Consider the following 24895-nt stretch of genomic DNA (forward strand, 5'->3'; position numbering starts at 1 on the left):
GAAATTAATCCAGACAGATGTTTTTTCCTTTCGGTCTCCTTTATGTGCCGTGTCTTGGATGATCCTTTGGAGTACCCGCATAAACAGTGGCTTCTAAGTGGAAAAGGACGCAATACAGAGGATCAGTACAGTAGGACTGTTCCGGGATTAACATTTTTTAGGATTAATATATATTTTATGGGAAAGGGTAGCACACTCTATAAAGAACTTTGAGTTTGACCTGGACGTGCATGTAGCGTAGAAAAGAGTTGCTGCAGACCTATGGTTAGTGGGTGAGGGTGGAACAGGGAAGCGCAACTACGAAATATATATTACCTCACCTTTATTAAAATGAATAAGGCATGGATCCCGGAAGGCTACTGCCTGCCCTAAGACTAAGTCAGTCCCCACACAGCATCTATGCCTGCATGCCGCTGCTTCCTGCACGAAGACTAAGTCAGTCCCCACACAGCATCTCTGCCTGCAGGCTGCTTGACTTCCTTCTCCACCACCACCAACAGGGTCCAGGATTCCAGATGGATTCCTGAATTTTTAAGGCTGCTGCTAGCAGCGGCTGCTAATAAAAAGAATAATAATTTTTCTGATTCGTGTACATGCCTAATTTTTCTGGCTGCTCTACGGCTGCAACAACCAGGGCAGTTTCTAGGCTAAATTTCACCCAGTTCGAGAGTCAAAAAATTGCCCCCCCCAATCAAAGCTGCTAAGTGAAATCATGTCAAAAGGCTTCTTGAAACCAACTCACCATTTTTATTTTATTTTTAATTTTTTTACTCTGCGTCTGACCACCTGCCCAGGGAAAACAAGAGTGACCCCCTCCGCCCCCTAGCCAGGGAGTCACAGTATGGTGGTCTGACCACCTGTCCAGGGAAAAAAAGTGTGACCCTCTCCCCCCCCTAGCCAGGGAGTCACAGTCAGACCATGGTGGTTTGACCGTCAGACCACCATGGTCTGACTTTGACTCCCTGGCTGTGGGTGGTAGGGGGGGTGCTCTTTTTGCCCTGGGCTGGTGGTCAGAGCCCACCATGGTCTGACTGTGACTCCTTGGCTGGGGAAGGGGGGTACTCTTTTTGCCCTGGGCTGGTTGGTGGTCAGACTCTGACCACCAGCCCAGGGCAAAAAGAGTGCCCCCCTACCCCCAGCCAGGGAGTCACACTGTTAGACCATCACCATGGTGGGTTCTGACCACCAGCCCAGGGCAAAAAGAGCGCCCCCCTCCCCCAGCAGCCACATCAGAAAGAGAGAGGCAGTGCTGTACATAGACTGCCTGCCTTACTGCCTACTTACCATGAGGTCCATCTCATGGCAGGTGGAACTGGAAGAAGGCGCCGGGCCAGGAACGGTGGGGGTCCGGGCAGGGGACCATGGAGGTGCTAGCGGGCAGCGGCAGCAAGGGCCAAGGCACCCACTAGCAGCAGTGGCAGCGAGGAGCCCGAGTCCAACTGGCCAAAAAGACTCCACCTTCTGGGGCTGGGCTCCGCCGCACACTGCTGCTGCACACAGGGGTGAGCCTGGGGTGCCTGGCACCTGGCAGCAAGATTTTCTCTGGCGCCTATGGGAGTGGTTAAATTAACCGCGCCCAACCACATAACCACACCCATGTCCTGCCTAATCACACCCACACCTTCCACCTCTTTACGCATGCATGTGGTACCCCATTCCTACCCCTCTTCCATGGGCTTGCTCCTGGCTGGCTTTGACTGCCTGGCAGTCTGCTAGTCTCTGGACTGACTCAGGTTGAGAGGCTCTGCGAGTGCGACGCAGTCACACACTGCGTATTTATGGCTGCCTGCGGCCACCGTACTCTCGCTCGCTGTCGTCGGCTCCTCCCCCCGCCAAGCCCAAGCGTGAGGTGGGCTGCCTGTATCTTTCCCGTTGCGCCGCGCAGCCTGCCAGTGTTGCCAACCTTTCACGTTATTTTTTACTGACAAATACCTAAAAATTTACTGACAAAAGATTATTTTTACTGACAAAATTTCCCCACTAAATGCACATAAGAGACAGCGTTTCACCAGTAAATGCACATAATAAGAGACCGCTTTTCACCAGTAAATGCACATAAGAGACCGCTTTTCACCAGTAAATGCACATAAGAGACCGCTTTTCACCAGTAAATGCACATAAGAGACAGCTTTTCACCAGTAAATGCACATAATAAGAGACTGCTTTTTACCAGTAAATGCCCATAATAAGAGACTGCTTTTCACCAGTAAATGCACATAATAAGAGACAGCTTTTCACCAGTAAATGCACATAATGACAAACAGCCAGTTTCCCCAGTACATGTAGCCAGCCTGGACCCCCATTAGGCAGTGAGTGACAGGGAGCCCCTTTAGGCAGTGAGTGACAGGGAGCCCCTTTAGGCAGTGAGTGACAGGGAGCCCCTTTAGGCAGTGAGTGACAGGGAGCCCCTTTAGGCAGTGAGTGACAGGGAGCCCCTTTAGGCAGTGAGTGACAGGGAGCCCCTTTAGGCAGTGAGTGACAGGGAGCCCCTTTAGGAAGTGAGTGACAGGGAGCCCCTTTAGGAAGTGAGTGACAGGGAGCCCCTTTAGGAAGTGAGTGAGTGACAGGGAGCCCCTTTAGGAAGTGAGTGAGTGACAGGGAGCCCCTTTAGGAAGTGAGTGAGTGACAGGGAGCCCCTTTAGGAAGTGAGTGAGTGACAGGGAGCCCCTTTAGGAAGTGAGTGAGTGACAGGGAGCCCCTTTAGGAAGTGAGTGAGTGACAGGGAGCCCCTTTAGGAAGTGAGTGAGTGACAGGGAGCCCCTTTAGGAAGTGAGTGAGTGACAGGGAGCCCCTTTAGGAAGTGAGTGAGTGACAGGGAGCCCCTTTAGGAAGTGAGTGAGTGACAGGGAGCCCCTTTAGGAAGTGAGTGAGTGACAGGGAGCCCCTTTAGGAAGTGAGTGAGTGACAGGGAGCCCCTTTAGGAAGTGAGTGAGTGACAGGGAGCCCCTTTAGGAAGTGAGCGACAGGGAGCCCCTTTAGGAAGTGAGTGACAGGGAGCCCCTTTAGGAAGTGAGTGACAGGGAGTACCTTTAGGAAGTGAGTGACAGGGAGCCCCTTTAGGAAGTGAGTGACAGGGAGCCCCTTTAGGAAGTGAGTGACAGGGAGTACCTTTAGGAAGTGAGTGACAGGGAGCCCCTTTAGGAAGTGAGTGACAGGGAGTACCTTTAGGAAGTGAGTGACAGGGAGCCCCTTTAGGAAGTGAGTGACAGGGAGCCCCTTTAGGAAGTGAGTGACAGGGAGTACCTTTAGGAAGTGAGTGACAGGGAGCCCCTTTAGGAAGTGAGTGACAGGGAGTACCTTTAGGAAGTGAGTGACAGGGAGCCCCTTTAGGAAGTGAGTGACAGGGAGCCCCTTTAGGAAGTGAGTGACAGGGAGCCCCTTTAGGAAGTGAGTGACAGGGAGTACCTTTAGGAAGTGAGTGACAGGGAGCCCGTTTGAGCAGTAAGTGACAGGGAGCCCCCAGCCGCCGCTCCCGCTCCCCCCTTACCTTGCAGACCTCAGGATCAGCGGCGACCCGACCAGTACCGGCGGGCGCCGGACGCAACCGCTCTATATGCGGAAGTGATGTCACTTCCGCATAGTGCGGGCGCTGGGTCCTAGCGCCCGCACGATTGGTCGCCGCCTGATCGAGGTCTGAGTGAGGCGCCAGGAGGGAGGGAGGGGGAGCAGTGGCGGCGGCCACAGGGACGGCCTGGTGCCCCCCAATCTGTCACTCATCGGCGCCCCGTTCAGCAGAACCGGCTGAACGGGGCAAGAAACGGCCCTGGCAACAACAAAACAAAAGGCACATGTACATGTGTCAATTCCCCTTCGTGATCGTTACCTTGCTGCGGTGAAGGGACTTGCGTATCACAATGAAGCAATGACCTATATGAGTGTGTTGAGGGGCACACCCAAGATAATAAGCTTTATTGTGGGCAGACCAAATTCGATCAGCTGGACAGTAATTGTTGTTCTGTTATTGAGCTACCTCAGCCCGACCATATGGGCTTGAAAACCGCCATCGTGTGCGCCAGCACGGCCATCACTACACAAACAGCTGTTTGCGGTGCGTTACACAGTGAGTTTGGTCTGTTAGTGTGAAGCTGTATACTACTTACACTACCTGATCCATGTATACACACGCGATGTTTTCAAGCACTTTATGCCTCCAATTTAGGAATGCAATGTGATTTCTGCCCTTTAGGGATTATAACCCTGCTCTGTGACAAATCCATAATTCTCCCAGGGACTTTTGAGATGTATCCCACTCTGCCATGCCCCCCTCCAGGTGTTAGACCCCTTGAAAAAGCTTTTCCATTTTGTGGCCAGAAACAGTGTTTGTAGCTTTTAAAGTTCACCTGCCCTTTGAAGTCTATTGCGGTTCACAGAGTTCACCGGTCTGCAGACTTTTGCGGAAGTTCGCGCCCGTGGTCTGCAGACCCAAAATCTGAGGTCTGAGCCATCTCTAGTTGCAGCACAACGTCAAGGAGTCCCAGTGACGTACTTCCTGCCTAACAGGGGATAGCACTATGCATATGACCCTGTCCACACACTCTGCCACAGGGTAATATGTTTGTCATTTTTCTCTTTGCGGTGGGATGCTACAGGAGCATTGCATCCCCACCTCAACGCAAACAAAGTGTAAAACTGGCCTAGAGGAGACCATTACAAACCATATTTTGTCTTAGTAGAAAATAATGCAATATAATAGCTTTGTACATTAAAACAAAATTTTACCTACCTTAGGTCCAGGTAGACCATCAGATCCTGGGAAACCACGATTACCTGGTGCACCCTGATAGCAATAACACAGGGGGAAAAAATGATACGTGTTAGAATAGAAAAAAAATTACTATAGCAAAATTTCTAAACTTTTGTGAGAAACTAATAAAATTGGAAGCAAGACCTTGATTGCTTCATATGAACAGGCAAAGGCCAATGATATTCTCCATTCAAAGCTTTACATAGCTTTGCAAACATCTTTAGGATGCTACATAAAAGATTTGATGCAATGCAAAAAGAATTGGGAAAAACAGAAAATACCTATATTAAAAGTCCTCCATGACTTCATTGAGAAGACAGAATCCAAAAGAAATTAAAAGATGAGCAAAGTATTGGGAAAAACAGCCTCATACCCTTTTATAGAAATACTTTACTTATTACAGTAAATTCATCAGTTCCGGATACTTGGTATGTATATACAGTGGTTTGCAAAAGTATTCGGCCCCCTTGAATCAATTTTATTGGAATTCCACGTCAAAGACCAATACAAAGTGGTGTACACATGAGAAGTGGAACAAAAATCATACATGAGTCCAAACATTTTTTACAAATAAATAACTGCAAAGTGGGGTGTTCGTAATTATTCAGCCCCCTTTGGTCTGAGTGCAGTCAGTTGTCCATAGACATTGCCTGATGAGGGCTAATGACTAAATAGAGTGCACCTGAGTGGAATCTAATGTCAGTACAAATACAGCTGCTCTGGGACGGCCAAAGAGGTTGTCTAAGAGAATATTGGGAGCAACAACACACCAGACAGGTCAGGGATAAAGTTATTGAGAAATTTAAAGCAGGCTTAGGCTACAAGATTTCCAAAACCTTGAACATCCCATGGAGCACTGTTCAAGCGATCATTCAGAAATGGAAGTACGGCACAACTGCAAACCTACCAAGACAAGGCCGTCCACCTAAACTCACAGGCCGAACAAGTAAAGCGCTGATCAGAAATGCAGTCAAGAGGCCCATGGTGACTCTGGACGAGCTGCAGAGATCTACAGCTTAGGTGTGGGAATCTATCCATAGGACAACTATTAGTCGTGCACTGCACAAAGTTGGACTTTATGGCAAGAAGAAAGCCATTGTTAACAGAAAAGCATAGCAAGTCCAGTTTGCAGTTTGCCACAAGCCAAGTGGGGGATACAGGCATACAGCAAACATGTGGAAGAAGGTGCTCTGGTCAGATGAGACCAAAATGGAACTTTTTGGCCAATATGCAAAACGCTATGTGTGGCGGAAAACTAACACTGCACATCACTCTGAACACACCCTCCCCACTGTCAAATATGGTGGTGGCAGCATCATTCTCTGGGGGTGCTTCTCTTCAGCAGGGACAGGGAAGCTGGTCAGAGTTGATGGGAAGATGGATGGAGCCAAATACAGGGCAATCTTCGAAGAAAACCTCTAGGAGTCTGTAAATGACTTGAGACTGGGGCGAAGGTTCACCCTCCAGCAGGACAACGACCATAAACATAAAGCCAGGGCAACAATGGAATGTTTTAAAACAAAACATATTCATGTGTTAGAATGGCCCAGTCAAAGTCCAGATCTAAAACCAATCGAGAATCTGTGGCGAGATCTGAAAACTGCTGTTCACAAATGCTGTCCATCTAATTTGACTGAGCTAGAGCTGTTTTGCAAAGGAGAATGGGCAAGGATTTCAGTCTCTAGATGTGCAAAGCTGGTAGAGACATACCATAAAAGACTGGCAGCTGTAATTGCAGCAAAAGGTGGTTCTACAAAGTATTGACTCATGGGGCTGAATAATTACGCACACCCCACTTTGCAGTTATGTTTTTTTAAATGTTTGGAATCATGTATGATTTTCGTTCCACTTCTCACGTGTACACCACTTTGTATTGGTCTTTCACGTGGAATTCCAATAAAATTGATTCATGTTTGTTGCAGTTATATGACCAAATGTGGAAAACTTCAGGGGGCCGAATACTTTTGCAAACCACTGTATACTCCCCTGAAAACTTCACTTTGGTATCAGGGGCGTATACATACATAATACCTTGTTTTTTGCACGCACGTGCCTCTGTCGCCATCCTGATGCGCGCTGATCGGTGAATGGGAGCGTTTCCAAAGCCAATCACAGTGCCTGTGAATGAATGATCACCAACCTCAGCAAGAAGCTAGTGATCATTCATAAAAATGAATGTAAACACACACACACACACAAACACACTGACTTCTTCCTGTGTACGGTTACACAGGTTACAGTGTGGAGACATCAAATGGACAAAAAGTACAATTAAATTAAAAATACACACAAAAAAAAAAATCTCATAGGGCTTGATTCATCAAGCTGCGTGTTCTGTAGTGCGCGCTATGCACGCCTTACATAGCAGTGCTCACTGCCATGTAAGGAGAGTGCCTTCCTTAGTTATGCACATTGCTTCCTTAGCAATGCGCGTAACATTAACTGAGGGTGGCCCTGCTCAAGTGAATTATCGCTACTGTGATGCTTCACTCGCAGACGCTACTGTATAAATTTACATAAAGTAAATTAACACAGTAGCGGCCACGAGTGATGTATCGCCGTAGCGATAATTCACTCGAGCAGGGCCACCCGCAGTTGGAAGGCGGACATGGGGCTTGTGCCTTTGCGCCATCATCTTCCTCTGGCACTTTTTTAGAATAATACCACCAGGGCCAGTTGAATGGGCTTCTTCCGGTGGCGTCTGTTCATCCGACTTACAGGTAACCAATTTGACGGGTGAGGTGATCCCCGAAGATATGATAAGGGTCCTTGCACGTGGGTTGGGTTTTTTCCCCTACCCACAGCATGGACAAATTTGAAATAATAAAACAACTTCATCTTTGTGGAAGGAAGATTTTGTTACGCTCATTATGCACACAGTCGGATGACAGGCGCTCCCGGGGTAGATCAGAATTGGCTCAATATATTATGTCTGATGTTGATCGCCTGGCATTACAGGATTTATGTGATTTATGTGATGATTCAGATGATGAGGTGCTGGAGGGAGACGATGAGGGCAATTTTCATACCCTAAGTGTGGAGGCGGGGGCCCCTTCTGGAGCCATCCCTCCTCCCCTCTCCTCCCAGATAAAAAGTGATCAGTTTAATAACAAATCTCAGAAATACCCTCCCCTCTCCCTTAATCCCAATTTATAGACCTTTGTGGCTTCTGTGGAAAGGGAATTAATGCAACTTCATGTGCGCACTCATCCTGCCAACCTCACAGAGGAGAAAATTTGGGCGATAGATTGAGTAGACAGACGAATTAGATTATCAAGCCTTCCAACAAAGGTGGGAACTTTGTAGTTATGTCTAAACTGGCCTACAGGGATATGTGTGTGCAGATTTTGTCACAACAGGATTGTTATAGGAGGGTCTCTGCATCGAGGGTGGCACGCTGCCAGGGTGAACTATATGCTATTTTGGATGAGGCACTGCACAGTGGCATTATTTCCAATGAGGTTTACGATTTTATGAAGGTGTTACATCCAGTAACACCTACTTTTTATGCACTTCCTAAGGTACATAAAAAATTGGAGAAGTCACCGGGTCGCCCAACGGTGTCGGGCTGTGGCTCTCTGGAAAAGAAACAGGCGGTTTACTTCCGGCAAACAGAAGGAGCAATCAGTGTGGCAGGGTGGAAGAGGGAAAGGATAAAGGTGCTGCTCTTGGTATCCACCTCGGTGGCAAAAGTATCTGTGTTTGAGACAAGAAGAGACAGAGCGCACTCAGGGGAACAGTACAGCAGTAGATTGGGTGAATTCAGAATAATCTCACCTATAGAAGTTGCTGGCGAACCTTTTATCCCTCTAGCCAGGTATAAAGGCACAAAGGCAGCTGGATTCCTCCTTCACTCGGATGGTTGTTGGCAGGCAGCGAGCGGCTCTGAGGTTGTACACCCTGTCTGTGTGCGAGTCCGCTATATGCGGTTGCACAAACAGATTGTGGTGGATTTCAAAGCATCAGCTCCAGGAGTGAGGGTTCTAAAAGCAAAGCTCCACACTGCTCCATGAGTCTTGCACAGGCAGTTCACGGGCAGTTGGAGTGGTGGTCTAATTGTAATGCAGCAATGCGTGTAGGAAAGAAGAAATGGTGGCTGCCGTATAGTGTTGATTAAGGTTTATTAAAATATATTGCAACGCGTTTCAGGAGACCAAGTCCTCCTTTCATCAGGTAAAGAGTTCCAATGGTGTTTGCAAGCAGACAGCTGACAGTGGACTCGCACACAAACAGGTTGTACAACCTCAGAGCCGCTCGCTGCCTGCCAACAACCATCCGAGTGAAGATGGAATCCAGCTGCCTTTGTGTCTGATCCCTGGCTAGAGGGATAAAAGCCTACATGCTGGCTACTCCTGTACAGGTTTGCCAGCAACTTCTAGAGGTGAGATTATTCTGAATTCACCCAGTCTACTGCTGTACTGTTCCCCTAAGTGCGCTCTGTCTCTTCTTGTCTCAAACACAGGGCTGTTGCTCTCTAACAGAGAGGATCAATGTATATATTGATAACCACCTGCAGCCCCGCGTGCAGTCTGTTCCATCGTACATTAGAGATACCGTATTTTTCGGACTATAAGACGCTCCGGACTATAAGACGCACCAAGGTTTAGAGGACAAAATCCAGGAAAAAAAAAATGCTAAACCTGGTGCGTCTATAGTGCAGGGGCATTTTGTAGACATTATTTCCCCCCAAGCTGCCTCTGTCCAAGGTACACTAACCCCTGCTGTCCCCACTAGCTAGACTAAGTGCCCTACACTAACCCCTGATGCCTTCACCATTTACTACACTACATTATACCAGTATCACTACACTACATTTAACCAACTCCTGCTTCCCCCACAAGTAACACTACACTACTTTTAACTAACGCTTGCTTTCTCCACAGTAAAAACTAACTAAGCAACAGTGGTGCTCAAATACCCCTTTTTAAAATTCGAGTTTGGTCGAATTCGAATAGTAAATTATTCGAGGTCAGTCGAATATTCGAGTCGAATAATTTTTACTATTCGATTCGACCTCGGACTTCGAGCTCACTATTCGAGTCGGTATTCGAGCTCATTATTCAAGCTGACTATTCGAATTGGCCTTAAATAGCTTCCAACACTTGTTTTGAGGGTGAATGATGCAAGAAACATCTTTTTTTCCAAGTAACAACAGCAAGTGATTATGTGGGGATGTTCCTTTAAAAAAAAAAAAAAAGGTGGAAAGAGAAGTTGTGTCAAGAAATTTGTTTAGCTCCTCCTCCTCCTCCTCCTCCTCCTCCTCCTTCACTTATTTCTCTTTTCAATTTTTTTTTTTAAGAAATGCAGCTATTTTTGAGCGTAACAAATAGCTGGTGGCGCACGCATGTTGGAAGCGCCATTGTATGTGCTCCCTGGCAGTGGAAACACACAGACAGCAGGAGGTAAATTCAGCAGCAGGAGGAGGAGGATGAGTGTGTGGCAGCAGTAAGTCAATGAGGCAGGCAGCGTGACATAATAGCCCTGGTACCTAGCGGTGATACCAGGGCTGTAAATAAACACAGCAGGCAGGAGGTCCCAGACAGCGGTCGTGCAGCCCACATCGTGTCCAATACACAACTGGGACAACACAGTTTTCAACACGGGCACCTCTGAAAAATTAATCCTTTTTTTTTTTATGGTTTTGTAGTTTTGGTTTTACAACCAATTACACAGATATAGCTATTTTTTGACGTAATAGCTGGTGGCAGAGTGGCAGCAGAATGTAATTCTGTGTACCCTGGCAGTGGGAAACACAGACCAACAGCAGCAGCAGCAGGAGGAATGGAGGAGTAATGTGAGCAGCTATTGTTTGACGTAATAGCTGGTGGCAGAGTGGCAGCAGAATGTAATTCTGTGTACCCTGGCAGTGGGAAACACAGACAGACAGCAGCAGCAGCAGGAGGAATGGAGGAGTAGTGTGAGTGTGGCAGCAGGCAGGCAGCGTGACATAATAGCCCTGGTACCTAGCGGGTGATACCAGGGCTGTAAATAAACACAACAGGAGGTCCCAGACAGCGGTCGTGCAGCCCACATCGTGTCCAATACACAACTGGGACAACACAGTTTTCAACCCGGGCACCTCAGAAAAATTAAACCTTTTTTTTTTTTTTATGGTTTTTTGGTTTTGTTTGTAAAACAAATTACACAGATATATAGCTATTTTTTGACATAATAGCTGGTGGCAGAGTGGCAGCAGAATGTAAATCTGTGTACCCTGGCAGTGGGAAACACAGACAGACAGCAGAAGGGCAGTACACAGCAGCCCACTGTAGTTGTAAAATGTGTGGCTGCAGGCGACGTAATAGTCAAAGTGAACCAGGCTGGCTTAGTGAGCAGGAGCCAGGAGGTGGTAAAGGGTGGTAAAGCACATTAACGATGGTTCTAAGTTCCGGCAGCCAGTTCACGTCCCCCTCTCGCCGACAACAGGGGCCAGGAACTCGCCTTCCACCCACGCCTGGTTCATCTTGAGAAACGTCAGTCTGTCCACAGACTTGTGAGACAGACGTGAGCGTTTCTCGGTGACCACGCCACCAGCTGCACTGAAGCAGCGCTCGGACACAGGGCCGGGCCGAGGCATAGGCTGGAGAGGCTCCAGCCTCAGGGCGCAGTGTAGGAGGGGGCGCAGAATTCATTCAGCTGTCATTCCTAATTGTGTTTGAAGCAGAAAGAAATAAGAAAAGGGGATACATGGCAGTGACTGCAAGCCAGATAACTAGATATTAAGGTGTTGGGGAGGTTGTGGGCGTTGTGGCGCCTCTTAGTCTAATAGCAATCAGTGTGTGACGGCTGGGGAGGCAGGGATGGAGGGGCGCACTTTGGTGTCTCAGCCTTGGGTGCTGGAGGACCTTGTCCCGGCTCTGCTCGGACAGCACGCTGGAAGGGGGGCAGGACAGCACTTCCAGGGCGTACTGCGCCAGCTCGCTCCAGATCTCCAGGCGCTTGACCCAATACTCCATGGGATCAACAGGGGCATCACTGTCAAGCCCGCTGTAGGACCCCATGTAGTCAGCCACCATGCGGGTCAGGCGCTGACTGTGACCGGAGGAGGATGCTGCTGCATGCACCTCCTCTCTAGCCACTGCTGCCGGAGCCTCTACAGTCCTGTAGAGCTCGTGGCTGAGAGACAGCAGGTCTGTGGGGCGCTTGCTGCTGGATGCAGGCACCTGCTGCTGCCTCTGTGCTGGCTGGACAGTGGGGGTGGAAGGCTGGGGGAAGGCTTCCTCCAAGCGCTCAACAAGGGCCTGCTGCAAGCTCCTTATTTGTTGCGCTGGGTCTCCTCCTGCAGGCGGCAGGAACTGGCTCAACTTCCCCTTGAGGCGCGGGTCCAACATCATGCTGATCCAGATGTCCTCCCTCTGCTTCATCTGGATCACCCTGGGGTCCCTGCGCAGGCACGTCAGCATGTGCGCTGCCATTGGGAAGAGGCGGGCCACGTCTGCTGGCACATCGACGGCAGTGCTGTCCTCCTCATCCTCCTCCTCTGCCGCCTCATCCTCTCTCCACCCCCGCACCAACTCAGCTGCGCTGTGCTGATCCCCCTCATCAGCAGCAAGGTCAGGGACCTCCACCAAGTCCTCCTCCTCCTCCCCCTCAGAGGCGGACTGTGCAGCTGCTTGCCGCTCCTGCTGGTCCAAGGCTGCCGCTCCCTGTTCCAGCAAAGCATCGAGGGCCCTGTTCAGCAGACAAACCAGGGGCACCCACTCGCAGACCATAGCATGGTCCCTGCTCACCATGTTAGTGGCCTGCAGAAAGGGAGCCAGCACTAAGCACACCTGCTGCATGTGCCTCCAGTCATCATCGGGGACGATGGACGTGATGTTGCTGGTCTTGTCCCTTCTCTGAGCGGCGGAAACAGTGGCCTGGGCAAGGTACTGGTTGACAGCGTGCTTCTGTTCAACCAGACGCTCCAACATCGCCAGGGTGGAGTTCCAGCGAGTCGGAACGTCAAGGATCAGCCGATGGCGTGGCAGCTCCAGCTCCTTTTGCACGTCTTCCAGGCTCGCACAGGCTGCAGCCGAGCGCCGGAAGTGACGCACAACGTTCCTTGCCGTTTCCAGCAGTTTGCCCATCCCCTGGTAGGTGCGCAAGAACTTCTGCACCACCAGGTTCAGCACGTGGGCAAGACAGGGGATGTGGGTCAGGTTTCCCCTGTCTATTGCGGCAACCAGATTGGCCCCATTGTCGGCCACCACCTCTCCGACTCTGAGGCCTCTGGGGGTCAGCCAAATCCTCTCCTGCTCCTGGAGTTTGGCCAACACATGGGTTGCCGTCAGCTTGGTCTTCCCAAGGCTGATCAAGTGCAGCAGCGCTTGGCAGTGGCGGGCCTTCACGCTGCTGCTGAGGCGGGGGGTTTGGCCAGGTGTGCCGGAGGATGGCAGAGGATCGGAGGAACCTGCTGCAGTTCCCCCGACCCTGCGGGGTGGCACCACCCACTGTGTTGCTGCTGCTGCTGTGCCCGCTGCTGCTCTCCCATCCTCACCCCCTTCCACCAAGCTGACCCAGTGGACAGTGAAGGACAGGTAGCGGCCTGTCCCGAAACGGCTGCTCCAGGAGTCCATGGTGACGTGGACCCTTTCACCAACCGCGTGCTCCAGCCCTCGCTCCACATTGGCCATCACAAAGCGGTGCAGTGCAGGAATGGCCCTGCGGGCGAAGAAGTGTCTGCTGGGGAGCTGCCAGTCTGGGGCTGCGCAAGCAAGCAGCGCACGAATGTCGCTCCCCTCCTGCACGAGCGTGTACGGCAGGAGTTGGGAGCACATGGCCCGTGTCAGCAAGCCGTTCAGCTGCCGCACGCGACGGCTGCTGGGAGGCAGAGCCCTAACCACCCCCTGGAAGGACTCGCTCAAAAGGCTCTGGCGTGGCCTTTTGCTGGCACGGGAATCAGCAGACACAGCAGAGGAGGCCACTGAGGACTGGCTGCCAGAACAGGCCTCAGTGTCGGCGGCAGGAGTTGCAGAGGGGGGAGGAGCAGTGCGTTTCCGCACTCCTGCTGGTGCTGCTGGAGTAGCAGGAGGGCGGGTGGCTGCTGTTGCTGCTGCTGCTGCTGAAGGCTGTGCAGTGATGGGTGTGGTGCCACTGCCAGCACCAGATGCCTTCAGCCTCTGGAACTCCTCATGCTGGTAGAAAAGTTTCGCAGCAAGGTGGTTGATGAGCGAGCTGGTGCTGAACTTTAAGGGGTCTGCACCTCTCCTCAACTTCCGCTGACAGTGGTTGCAAGTGGCGTACTTGCTGTACACTGTGGGCATGGTGAAAAAGCGCCAGATTGGTGACAAAAAAAAACCCCTACGGCATGGAACCGCTGCTGCCTGTCTCCCTGTGGTGGTGGGGGGGGGGGGGGGGGGGGGGGCTTGGGTGCGGCTGGTGGTGGTACTGGCAGATGCTGCTGCTGCTGCTGCTGCTGCTGAGCCTGAGACACCAGCAGGCTGGGGGACCTGCCTACTGCTGCCAATGCTTGCAATGATGCGCCTCCTTGCAAGGCCCACAAGCGCATCCTCCTCCTCCTCCTCAGAGCTGCTGATGACGACATCCCCTGGAGCTGGTGGCACCCAGTCTCTGTCTGTCACCGTGTCATCATCATCCTCCCCCTCCTGAAACATGTCCTGCTGGGATGATGACCCCCCAAACTCCTCTCCTGATGCATGGATGGGCTGCTTGACTGTCGCCACAGTCTTGCTGTCCAATCCCTCATCCCCCAAAGTGCCCATCAGCATCTCCTCCTCCAAATCGCCAACAACAGTAGACAATTGACTCATCATGCCTGGGGTCAAAAGAGTGCTGAGTGACAGGTCGGCGACTGACGGTGAACTGGCCTCCTCCCCAGGCCCTGCTGGGCGGCTGCTGCGAACAGGGGTGGTGGTGGTGGTGGTGAGGGTGGAGGCCTCGGATGCAGAGCTGATGGCGGGCTGCTCATCCTCCGTCATCAGTTGCACCACAGTGTCTGCATCCTTTTCCTCAATGGGACGTTTCCGACCCGGCTGGAGGAAAATCGGAGCAGGTGCTACACGCTGCTGCTGCTGTGTCTCTGCAGCGTGAGTTGCAGATGCTCCTGCTGGGTGGCGCCCAAGGCGTCCACGGCCAGTGGCTATAGGAGGAATGTTAGCCACTGACGCTGCTGCTGCGGAACTGTGCATGGTGGCGCAGCCGCGCCCGCGGCTTGCCACAATGCTGCTCCCTCTCCTCCTGATTCCCTTGCTGCCCTTCCCCTTGCCCAGACCGCGCTGGCTGCCACTTCCAGACATCTTCGATGTTTTGGGCGTAAACACAAAAGTTTTTTAAAAGGGCGGGTGAAAAGTGGGGTACTTTAATGGAGTGGGTTGGTGGGCGAGGTGACTGAGTGAGTGTCTAGTACAGTAAGTAAGTAGTAACAGAGTCAGTAAGTACAACTAGAAGTTACAATAATCAGTAGTAATAATCACAAGGAAATAGAGTGTGTGTACACAGACAGTGAGTGAGTGCACGCACACGCAGGAGCTAGCCTATGAACAGTGACTGAGTGTCCCTACTAGTACAGTAAGTAGTAACAGTAAGTACAACCAGAAATTACAATAATCAATCAGTAATCAGAAGGAAATAGAGTGTGTGTACAGTACACAGACAGTGAGTGCACGCACACGCAGGAGCTAGTAGCCTATGAACAGTGACAGTGAGTGTCCTAGTACAGTTACAGTATATAACTATTCAGAAGGAAATAGAGTGTGTGTACACTACAGTACACAGACAGTGAGTGCACGCACACGCAGGAGCTAGTAGCCTATGAACAGTGTCAGTGAGTGAGTGTCCTAGTACAGTTACAGTATATAACTATTCAGAAGGAAATAGAGTGTGTGTACACTACACAGACAGTGAGTGCACGCACACGCAGGAGCTAGTAGCCTATGAACAGTGACAGTGAGTGTCCTAGTACAGTTACAGTATATAACTATTCAGAAGGAAATAGAGTGTGTGTACAGTACACAGACAGTGAGTGCAAGCACACGCAGGAGCTAGTAGCCTATGAACAGTGACAGTGAGTGTCCTAGTACAGTTACAGTATATAACTATTCAGAAGGAAATAGAGTGTGTGTACACTACAGTACACAGACAGTGAGTGCACGCACACGCAGGAGCTAGTAGCCTATGAACAGTGACAGTGAGTGTCCTAGTACAGTTACAGTATATAACTATTCAGAAGGAAATAGAGTGTGTGTACACTACACAGACAGTGAGTGCACGCACACGCAGGAGCTAGTAGCCTATGAACAGTGACAGTGAGTGTCCTAGTACAGTTACAGTATATAACTATTCAGAAGGAAATAGAGTGTGTGTACACTACAGTACACAGACAGTGAGTGCACGCACACGCAGGAGCTAGTAGCCTATGAACAGTGTCAGTGAGTGAGTGTCCTAGTACAGTTACAGTATATAACTATTCAGAAGGAAATAGAGTGTGTGTACACTACACAGACAGTGAGTGCACGCACACGCAGGAGCTAGTAGCCTATGAACAGTGACTGAGTGAGTGTCCTAGTACAGTTACAGTATATAACTACAATACAAAATACAATCAATCAGTACTAAAGGACAGCAGAAATACTGGTATAGATGAGAAATAAACAGAGGACAGGAGAGAACAGCTGCCCACACAGGCAAGGCCCTGAGGCCTAAAGCTGTAAGCCTGCAGCAGCTGTCTGAGTCTCTCTCTATGTAACACAAAAGCTACTAACTAAAATACAATGTCTATCTAACTAACAACAATATAGGTGTATATAGGAGGTGTATGTGAGCAAAAACGCTAGGTAAATGACCACAATAAAGCTCTTGCTAAGCCAACGCACAAAGGAGCAGATCTCTCTCTGTGCAAAGTCGGGCAAGGACGGAGAAACGGAACATGGCGGCCGCTATTTATAGGGTAGGGGCTGGCCAGTGTCCCCCTCAGTGATTGGCTGCCGTCAGAGGGCCTGGGAGCCCTCTGATTGGCCTTAAGGACATCAATCTGGGCTATGACGCTATTCGAGCTCGGTATTCGAGCTCGAATAGCGCTGTTAGCTCGAATAGCGCGAATAGTGAATGGGCTATTCGAGTTCACTCGAATAGCCCATTCGAATAGCTCCAGCTATTCGGAGCTCGAATACCGAGCTCGAATAGCTGAAAAAGCTCGAATATTCGAGCTACTCGAATATTCGAGCTCTGCTGAGCACCACTGCTAAGCAATACATCTAAAGGGTGGAGGATCTCACCCATCCAGATGTCCATGTGAAAATCCGCGCTCTCTGTGTCCTCCTCCTCCAGCCGCTGAGGTGATCCTGATGCTTCTTGGTGCAGGCCACTCCATGACAGGGCAGAAGCAGTATGATCCTGGCATCTTCTCCCTTAATCCCTGTTACTTGCTGCAGGAAGGGGGAGGGGGGGGGAATCCTCAGTGCGATCCCAGCATCTTATTCTGTTACCCCAGTACTTGCGGTGGGGGAGGCAGCCTCAGCGCGATCCGATGTCGGTGTAATAACAGATAGTACTGTCAGCGTGATCCGGACAAATTGTACTGTCAGCGCGATCCAGCAACTTTTTTCCCAGCACTTGCAGCAGGCCGGCGGCCTCAGCTCGATCGCGGCATCTCCCCTCTTGGTACTGCGGCGGCGGGGCAGAAGAAAGGCAATCCCAGCGCTAGTCGCAGCCACTGTCAGTCCTGATGCCGGTGCACTTCCTCTTTTACCGGCGCCCCCTCATGATGTAGGACGCAAGTACAGGAAGTGCACCGGCATCAGGACTGACAGTGGCTGCGACTAGCGCTGGGATTGCCTTTCTTCTGCCCCGCTGCCGCAGTACCAAGAGGGGAGATGCCGCGATCGAGCTGAGGCTGCCTGCCTGCCGCAAGTGCTGGGAGAAAAGTTGCTGGATCGCGCTGACAGTACAATTTGTCCGGATCTGTTATTACACCAACACCGGATCGCGCTGAGGCTGTCTCCCCCACCGCAAGTACTGGGGTAAAGGAAAAAGATGCTGGGATTGCACTGAGGCATCCCCACCCCCCGCAGCAAGTAGGCAGATGAGGGACAAGATGCCACCATCGCGCTGAGGCTGCCACCCCCGCCGCAGATGGCAGAGGTAGAGGGGAGATGCCGGGATTGCAGGAGAATCAGCTCAGCAGCTGGAGAAGGAGGAAACAGCGCATGGATTGGTAAGACCTGCTGCGCTATGTGCATCAGCTTGAAAGGGACACATTCGGACTATGAGACGCAGTGACTTTCCCCCCCCACACTTTTGGGGGAGAAAAAGTGCGTCTTATAGTCCGAAAAATATGATTATTCTCATTTTTTTAAGGGTTGTAGATGGGTTGCAGGTTTCCCCCTGGCGTTTTGCTTGTCATCTTTGATATCGAGGCCCTATACTCGTGTATTCCATACAAGTTGGGTCTTTTCGCAGTTGGTACATTTCTTGGTGAGTTAGGTTTGGAATTTTGCGATGCATTTTTAGTTTTGTTGACAAACAACACATTTGTCTTTGATGGGGACCACTACCTCCAGGTGCAGGGAGCGGCGATGGGGACGACCTATGCCCCGTCGTACGCTAACCTGTACCTGGGGGAGTTGGAATGCGAATTATTCACAGACAAGGATCTCTCTGTGTACCTGTGCCGAATTTTAGTCTGGCACAGGTACATAGACGACATTTTCGTACTGTGCACTGGCAGTCAGACGGAGTTGGCTGAGTTTGTGAGATGTATTAACACAAATTGTCGGAACCTTAAATTTACGGTTAATTACCATCATTATGAAATTTCGTTCCTAGACCTGCAGGTCAGTTGTGACAGTTCAGGTAGGATAAATACCCGCCTTTACAGGAAAGAAACATCCACAAATGCTCTATTACAGGCAGATAGCTGTCACCCACTGAATAAGACAAATGACAAGACAAATAACATTTATATTGCGCTTTTCTCCTTGCGGACTCAAAGCGCCAGAGCAGAGCAGCAGCCACTAGGGCGCGCTCTATTGGCAGTAGCAGTGTAAGGGAGACTTGCCAAAGGTCTCCTACTGAATTAGTGCTGGCTTACTGAACAGGCAGAGCCGGGACTCGAACCCTGGTCTCCTGTGTCAGAGGCAGAGCCCTTAACCATTACACCATCAGCCACAGAATACAATTTAAGGTATCCCTGTGGGCCAGTATTTAAGGCTCTGTCTTAATTGTACCGATCAAGAATCTTTTGTGCGGGAGGCAGGCGAGTTGCGCACGCTTTTTCAAGCACGTGGCTATGATGATAGCATCCATAGATGGCCATATAACAGAGAATTAAATAGTGATCGTGATAAATTGCTCAATCCGAACAGGGTATTTGGACCAACAAAATAACAAAATAGATTCTGTACCCGTTAATGTGTGGAACACACGGAAATTACACATTTTGGATAAATATTGGTATAATTTATGTAACAATCAGCGCTTGTCTATTTATGTTCCACCAAGACAAAGCATAACCTCTAGGAGGGCTCTTAAAATCCAATAGAAATTAAAGATGAGAGGTAGCTTACCTCAAAGATGATACTGTGAAATATTACAAAAAGTAGTTATGTACACACTGGCTTTAGACAATGGCGACATGTTTGATGGATTGACACCCATTTCCTTTGGTGAATAATTCATGCCAAAAACAATACTTGAGCCAAGCTCTAAACTTGCAGAGTACATATTGAGCAACCAATGCTCTACTTGGGCTCTGGGTGATGCTGATAGTTAAAATATCTGTAATGCAATATTACTGATATTTTACTATAGACTTCACATCCTCTCACACTAACCCCCCCCCCCCCCCCACACACACACACACACACACACACACACACACACACACACACACACACACACATTCTCTTGGTGCCTAACACTAGCCAACCTTCTTGATATCTAACCATACCCCTCCACCACCACCATGCCTAACATAACATGCAGTTGAACATTTACAAATGACCAATCGGCTATACAACTACTCCTTATGTCAACTATCATAATAGCTGATCAGCTCCTCCTAATAGCCAGTTAGCTAACTACTATTCATCACACTGTGTGTCCAAGTAACTGGCCACCCATTATCCGGCATTTACAACGGCATCTATGAGAGGCACGCAAACGTCCTGACTCAGTGGTAGCCAGTCTCTCTATGTGAGCGTGGGTCTCTAAAAAAAACCCTTTGAGAGATTATTTGTTTTTGGTCAGCACTGCAGTTCACCAGGGTCTTAATCTTATGTCCCCATCCCAGTTATAACAAAATGTATGTAAGACATTTGCAATGCAGACTGTGAAGGGTGTGGAGAACGGTAATTGCTTTATTACACATTGAGCAAGGAGGAACTGGAGAGGAAAGTGCTAAAAATACTGAGCTGCATCACTGACCACAAAGAGTTAATCTCTTAGCATTAGAAGGAGAAGGTGTGTAGGGTCATGTAATTGGATATGTGCTGAGGAGTGAGAGCTGGTCAGTAAATTATGATGAGCAATTGCACTAACACTTCTTACCTCAATGCAATAAATTTGACATAATAAAGAGTTTAAAGAGAACCCGAGGTGGCTTTGTATAACGTTAGTGGGGCACAGAGGCTGGTTGGGCACACTAACACCAGCCTCTGTTGCCCCATGGTGTGTGTCAAAGACCCCCCTGCTCGCCGCTATACTCCCCGCAGTGCTGGCGACACGCAGCGCGTCGCCAGCACAATGTTTACCCTAGCGCTGTCTGTCAGCGCCGCTCCCCCGCCTCCTCCGCATCGCCGCTACCCGCCCTCGTCCCTTCCCTCCAATCAGCGTGAGGGAAGGGACGAGGGCGGGTAGCGGCGATGCGGAGGAGGCGGCGGAGCGGCGCTGACAGACAGCGCTAGGGTAAACATTGTGCTGGCGACACGCTGCGTGTCGCCAGCATTGCGGGGGTATAGCGGCGAGCAGGGGGGTCTTTGACACACACCATGGGGCAACAGAGGCTGGTGTTAGTGTGCCCAACCAGCCTCTGTGCCCCACTAACGTTATACAAAGCCACCTCGGGTTCTCTTTAAGCACATCCTACCCGCTCTCCAGTTGTTCCTGGTGGTCCTATTGATCCTGGGTCTCCACGCGGACCTCTTTTACCTTCTTCTCCTTGTGGTCCAGTTGGACCTTGAGGACCATGGGGACCCTGGTTAAATGACAAACATTACAAACCTATAATCCAGAAGCCACTTTAATCTAACAATTGTTTCTCAAAACTCTGTGTGCAACCTGATGGAGTATAATAAATAATAAAAAACAAACAAACAAAAACGTTTACTCACAGGTTCACCTTTAGGACCAGCTTCCCCTTTGAAACCAGGAACACCAGGGTCACCCTTAAAGGAAAAAAAAAAGATTTGCTGCGCAGAAGTAACTTAATGAAATAAACAATTAATCCCAACGTAACCCCCACTTCCTCCTATGCAGCAGAAGTCAGGATAAGCTTCTTGTCTCTGTTGGGGGGGGGGGGGGGAGGGTGTCCTTGCTGCTTCCCCTCTGCAAGGCACCTCCCATTCTTATGGATCATGTCAGTTGGCATTGTTCAGGAGCAGAGCCCCATGCTGTCTGGCTCCATATTTCCAGAGGAGAGAACCAGAACAGGGGCAAGGGATTAGCAGAGTTTAGGAGGGGTGACTGTGTTGTCCATTTTTTTTAAATTGTTAAAGAAAATGTTTGCTCTTGCTTTATGTTTTAAAAATGTCACCAATTTTTTTTAATACATTTATAGATGTTGAAGCTTATGAGACCAAAACATACATGCACAGAGAACATAAAACACTTCTTACCAGCAAAATTTTTAAATTAATTGTCTCAGAAATGAAAGTCTTTTTGATTTTTTTTTTTTGTAGACATATTGCCACTAGTGAATGACATACAGTGCTGCCATAATTCTTCATACCCCTGGCAATTTTTACTTAAAGTTACTTTTATTCAACAAGCAAGTAATTTTTGACGGGAAATGACTTAGGTGTCTCCCAAAAGATAATAAGACTATGTACAAGAGGCATTAGAGCAAAAAGTGTCCAGTCCAAAATTATTCATACCCTTCACAAACTGTCACAGCCTGTGGAAAAATCCAAAGTTCTATACCATTCCAAATAGTCCAAGCTGTTCTACAACATCCCAATTACCCTGATTAATTGGGGACAGCTGTTTTAATCAACTCAACAGGTGAAAAACAGCAGCTCTCTGCAGTTAGTTTGTGGACAGTCATGGCTAAGACAAAGGAGCTCAGTGAGGATCTGCTGCTGAGCATTGTGGCTGCTCACAAGTCAGGAAAGGGCTACAAGGCCATTTCTAAATGGCCTTGTAGCCATTTCTAATAGTATTATTAAAAAATACAAGACGTTCCACTCTGTGGTTTGGCTTGGAAGCCAAAAAGTGACACCTGTACTGGCCAGGAGGATAGTGAGAGGTGAAAAAGAATCCAAGGATCACCACCAAGGCCACCCTGGTGAATCTGGGCTCTGCTGGTGGCAATGTATCAAGGCAGACAATCCAACAGACACTACACACTGCTGGGTTCCATGGATGCAAACAAAGGAGGACACCACTTCCCCAGATGAGGCACACAAAAGCTCGCCTTTGCAAATGCTCATCTGGACAAATTAGAAGACTTCTGGTCTTCTGTGTTATGGTCAGATGAAACAAAAATTTAACTGTTTGGTCACAACGACGTTTCCTTCATTTGGCGTAAAAAAGGAGAATCTTTCAACCCAAAGAACACCATCTCAACTGTAAAACACACACAGTTTTACAGTACTCCCTGTGTACTGTTCAGTACAGGATATGGATGACCTGGACAAGCTGGATGGCCTTACAATGTTTGCTTCAGGCAGCAGAAAGTCGAGAGCCTGCCCTGGTATGATTTCTATCAAAATTATGTTTTATTTGGTTAATTATAGATTGTTCCTATAAGGAACCTGCCTGTCTCTGATGATGTTTCAGCTGAGACCCGGGCGGAATCCGTTGCTTCCGGGTCTCGGTGATTGTTCCCCACTGATGACGTTGCTGCTGAGACACAGGCCTCACATTCTGATAGGCAGAGGGGCGTGTTCTCAGTACACCCTCTGCAGATGTAAACAATAGTCAGCTGACTCCGGTCAGCTGACAGTGCGGTGTCAGCTGACGTTACAGCTGACACCTAGGTAGGTGTACTACTGTGTGATTGGATGTGCAGAATGCGGCCGGCCACTGATTGGATAGAAGTTGTATTTATACACACAGAGTGCTCCCAGTCATCGCCCGTGATAAGCATAGCTGTGGCTAGTTGCTGGGTCCGCTCTTATGGCCCGTACTCACGGGCTGCAAATGTTGCCTGTCGCCAGCACACGTGAGCGTGTGGGCGACAGGCCGGCGACAGCTCCTCGCCAGGTCCCTCCGCGTACACACGCGGAAGAGGGACCAGCGGCGAGGCGGAAGCTGTCGCCGACGTTCCTCCTCCCTCCGCTGGAAGCTCCATATACTTTAATGGAGGTTGCTGTCGCTAGTCCGCGTACTCACGCGGACTAGCGACAGTTGCGGCGGAGGTGCGGCGGCGACTGTTGCCATGCGATTGAAACTTTCAATCGCATGGCGACATGGGCGACAGTTTGGGGTGCGCGCGCGTGCAACGGCCCATACTCACGGGCGACCTGTCGCCGCAACACGCGCGCGCCGCGTGTTGAGGCGACAAAAGTCCCTCGTGAGTATGGGCCATTACATTGTTAGATTACTGGATCTTGACCCTTGGCTTGTATTGACTATTCTTGTCTACTGTGATTAACCTTGCTTTGATTCCTGGATACTCTTGCCTGCTGCCTGGACCGACCTTTGCCTGTTAACTGGTCCCCCTGCCTACCGCCTGGACTGACCTCTGCCTGTTACTGGACACTCCTGTCTGCCGCCTGGACCAACCACTGCCTGTTTACTGGATGCTCTTGCATGCTACCTGGACTGGACACTCTAAGTATACTTGAACTAATCCTTGTCTGTTGCTTTAATAACCTTGCATGCTGCCATAGCATGAACTCTCTCATATATTACCTGGATCATCTATTACCTGTTGAATAACCTTGCATGTGGACCTTGCATAAAATCTCTCATTACCTGGATCATTCACTGCCTGCGGAATAATCTTGCATGTGGACTTTGCACGAACTCTCTCATATATACCTGGATCCTTCACTGCCTGTTCCTGATACATCTGTCATTACTGACAATCAACGCTGAGAGCCCCTTCCTCCTGAATCAAGGTAATAGCCCTGTGTGATACTTATAAACTATCGAACTGTGCTACTTAGCCTCATTGGGGTTCTGGCGGGTTATTGTCCTCTCTACTTCAGTCTGTATGCCTTGCACGTGAAGACCTGGGGGTAATCATAGTTAGGAGACAAATTTGTGTTCTGTTCACACGGGGGCTTGTCTATAGGTGAAGACCGTGGGCCGGGCTCAGAGCCGTGGCAATAGATTGGGGCATAGAGACTGATTGGGGACATAACCTGTCAGGCCTTACAGTTCTTTTAGCAAGTGATTAGCCTGTTGAACTACTGATTCAAGATGGTCAATGAGAAGCATTCCACTTCCACTTGCCCAATTCCCAGCTACCCTCAATTATATTAAATTTGCATGAAAGTCAAAATTATTAGTATCTCATTTACTATCTTTGCTACTAATTAGTTCAATTGATTTTTGCCAACTATTAGATCCAAAAACCTCTTGGATGGGAAATGTCAGTACTGAGAATTTTGTCAAATAAGGCAGCATTGATGCTTTCATACAGTTATTCTGTTGTTCACCTATAACTGCTAAAATTCAGGTAGTGTTGCAGATCAGGTAATTTTTAACTTCTACTATTACAATATAATTGTAATGCTTTTTGAATGCAATTATATTTTGAGTGGTCTTCTCTCCTGAATACCCCTGCCTCTCACCTTCACGGTAAAGGTACTGGCACCAAGAGGAAGGGCTTAAAGAGACACTGAAGCAAAAAAAAAAAATAAAAAAAGATATAATGAATTGGTTGTGTGGTACGGATAATTACTAGAACATTTGTAGCAAAAAAAAAAAATTATTCTCATATTTTTATTTTCAGTTTAAGTTTATTTTCTGCTTTTTTATAACATTGCATCATTCTCTAATATTTGCAATTTACACACTACTCAGCATTCTATATGTTTTTACAGA

At 49.2% G+C, this 24895-nt stretch overlaps 1 protein-coding gene across 1 annotated transcript in view; it reads right to left on the reverse strand.

The window, feature by feature from the left end:
* Positions 1-24895, reverse strand: part of COL5A2 (collagen type V alpha 2 chain) — a 1703177-nt gene that overhangs the window by 675640 nt on the left and 1002642 nt on the right. Inside the window, exons 20-22 of the mRNA XM_068247348.1 lie at positions 21013-21066; positions 20769-20876; positions 4724-4777 (exon numbers count right to left, since the gene is read on the reverse strand). Of these exons, the coding sequence (XP_068103449.1) occupies positions 4724-4777; positions 20769-20876; positions 21013-21066 (216 nt within the window). The remainder of the gene's footprint in view (positions 1-4723; positions 4778-20768; positions 20877-21012; positions 21067-24895) is intronic.

The sequence above is a fragment of the Hyperolius riggenbachi genome, chromosome 7 (genome assembly GCF_040937935.1).
Source record: "Hyperolius riggenbachi isolate aHypRig1 chromosome 7, aHypRig1.pri, whole genome shotgun sequence".
NCBI classification, from domain to species: Eukaryota; Metazoa; Chordata; class Amphibia; order Anura; family Hyperoliidae; genus Hyperolius; species Hyperolius riggenbachi.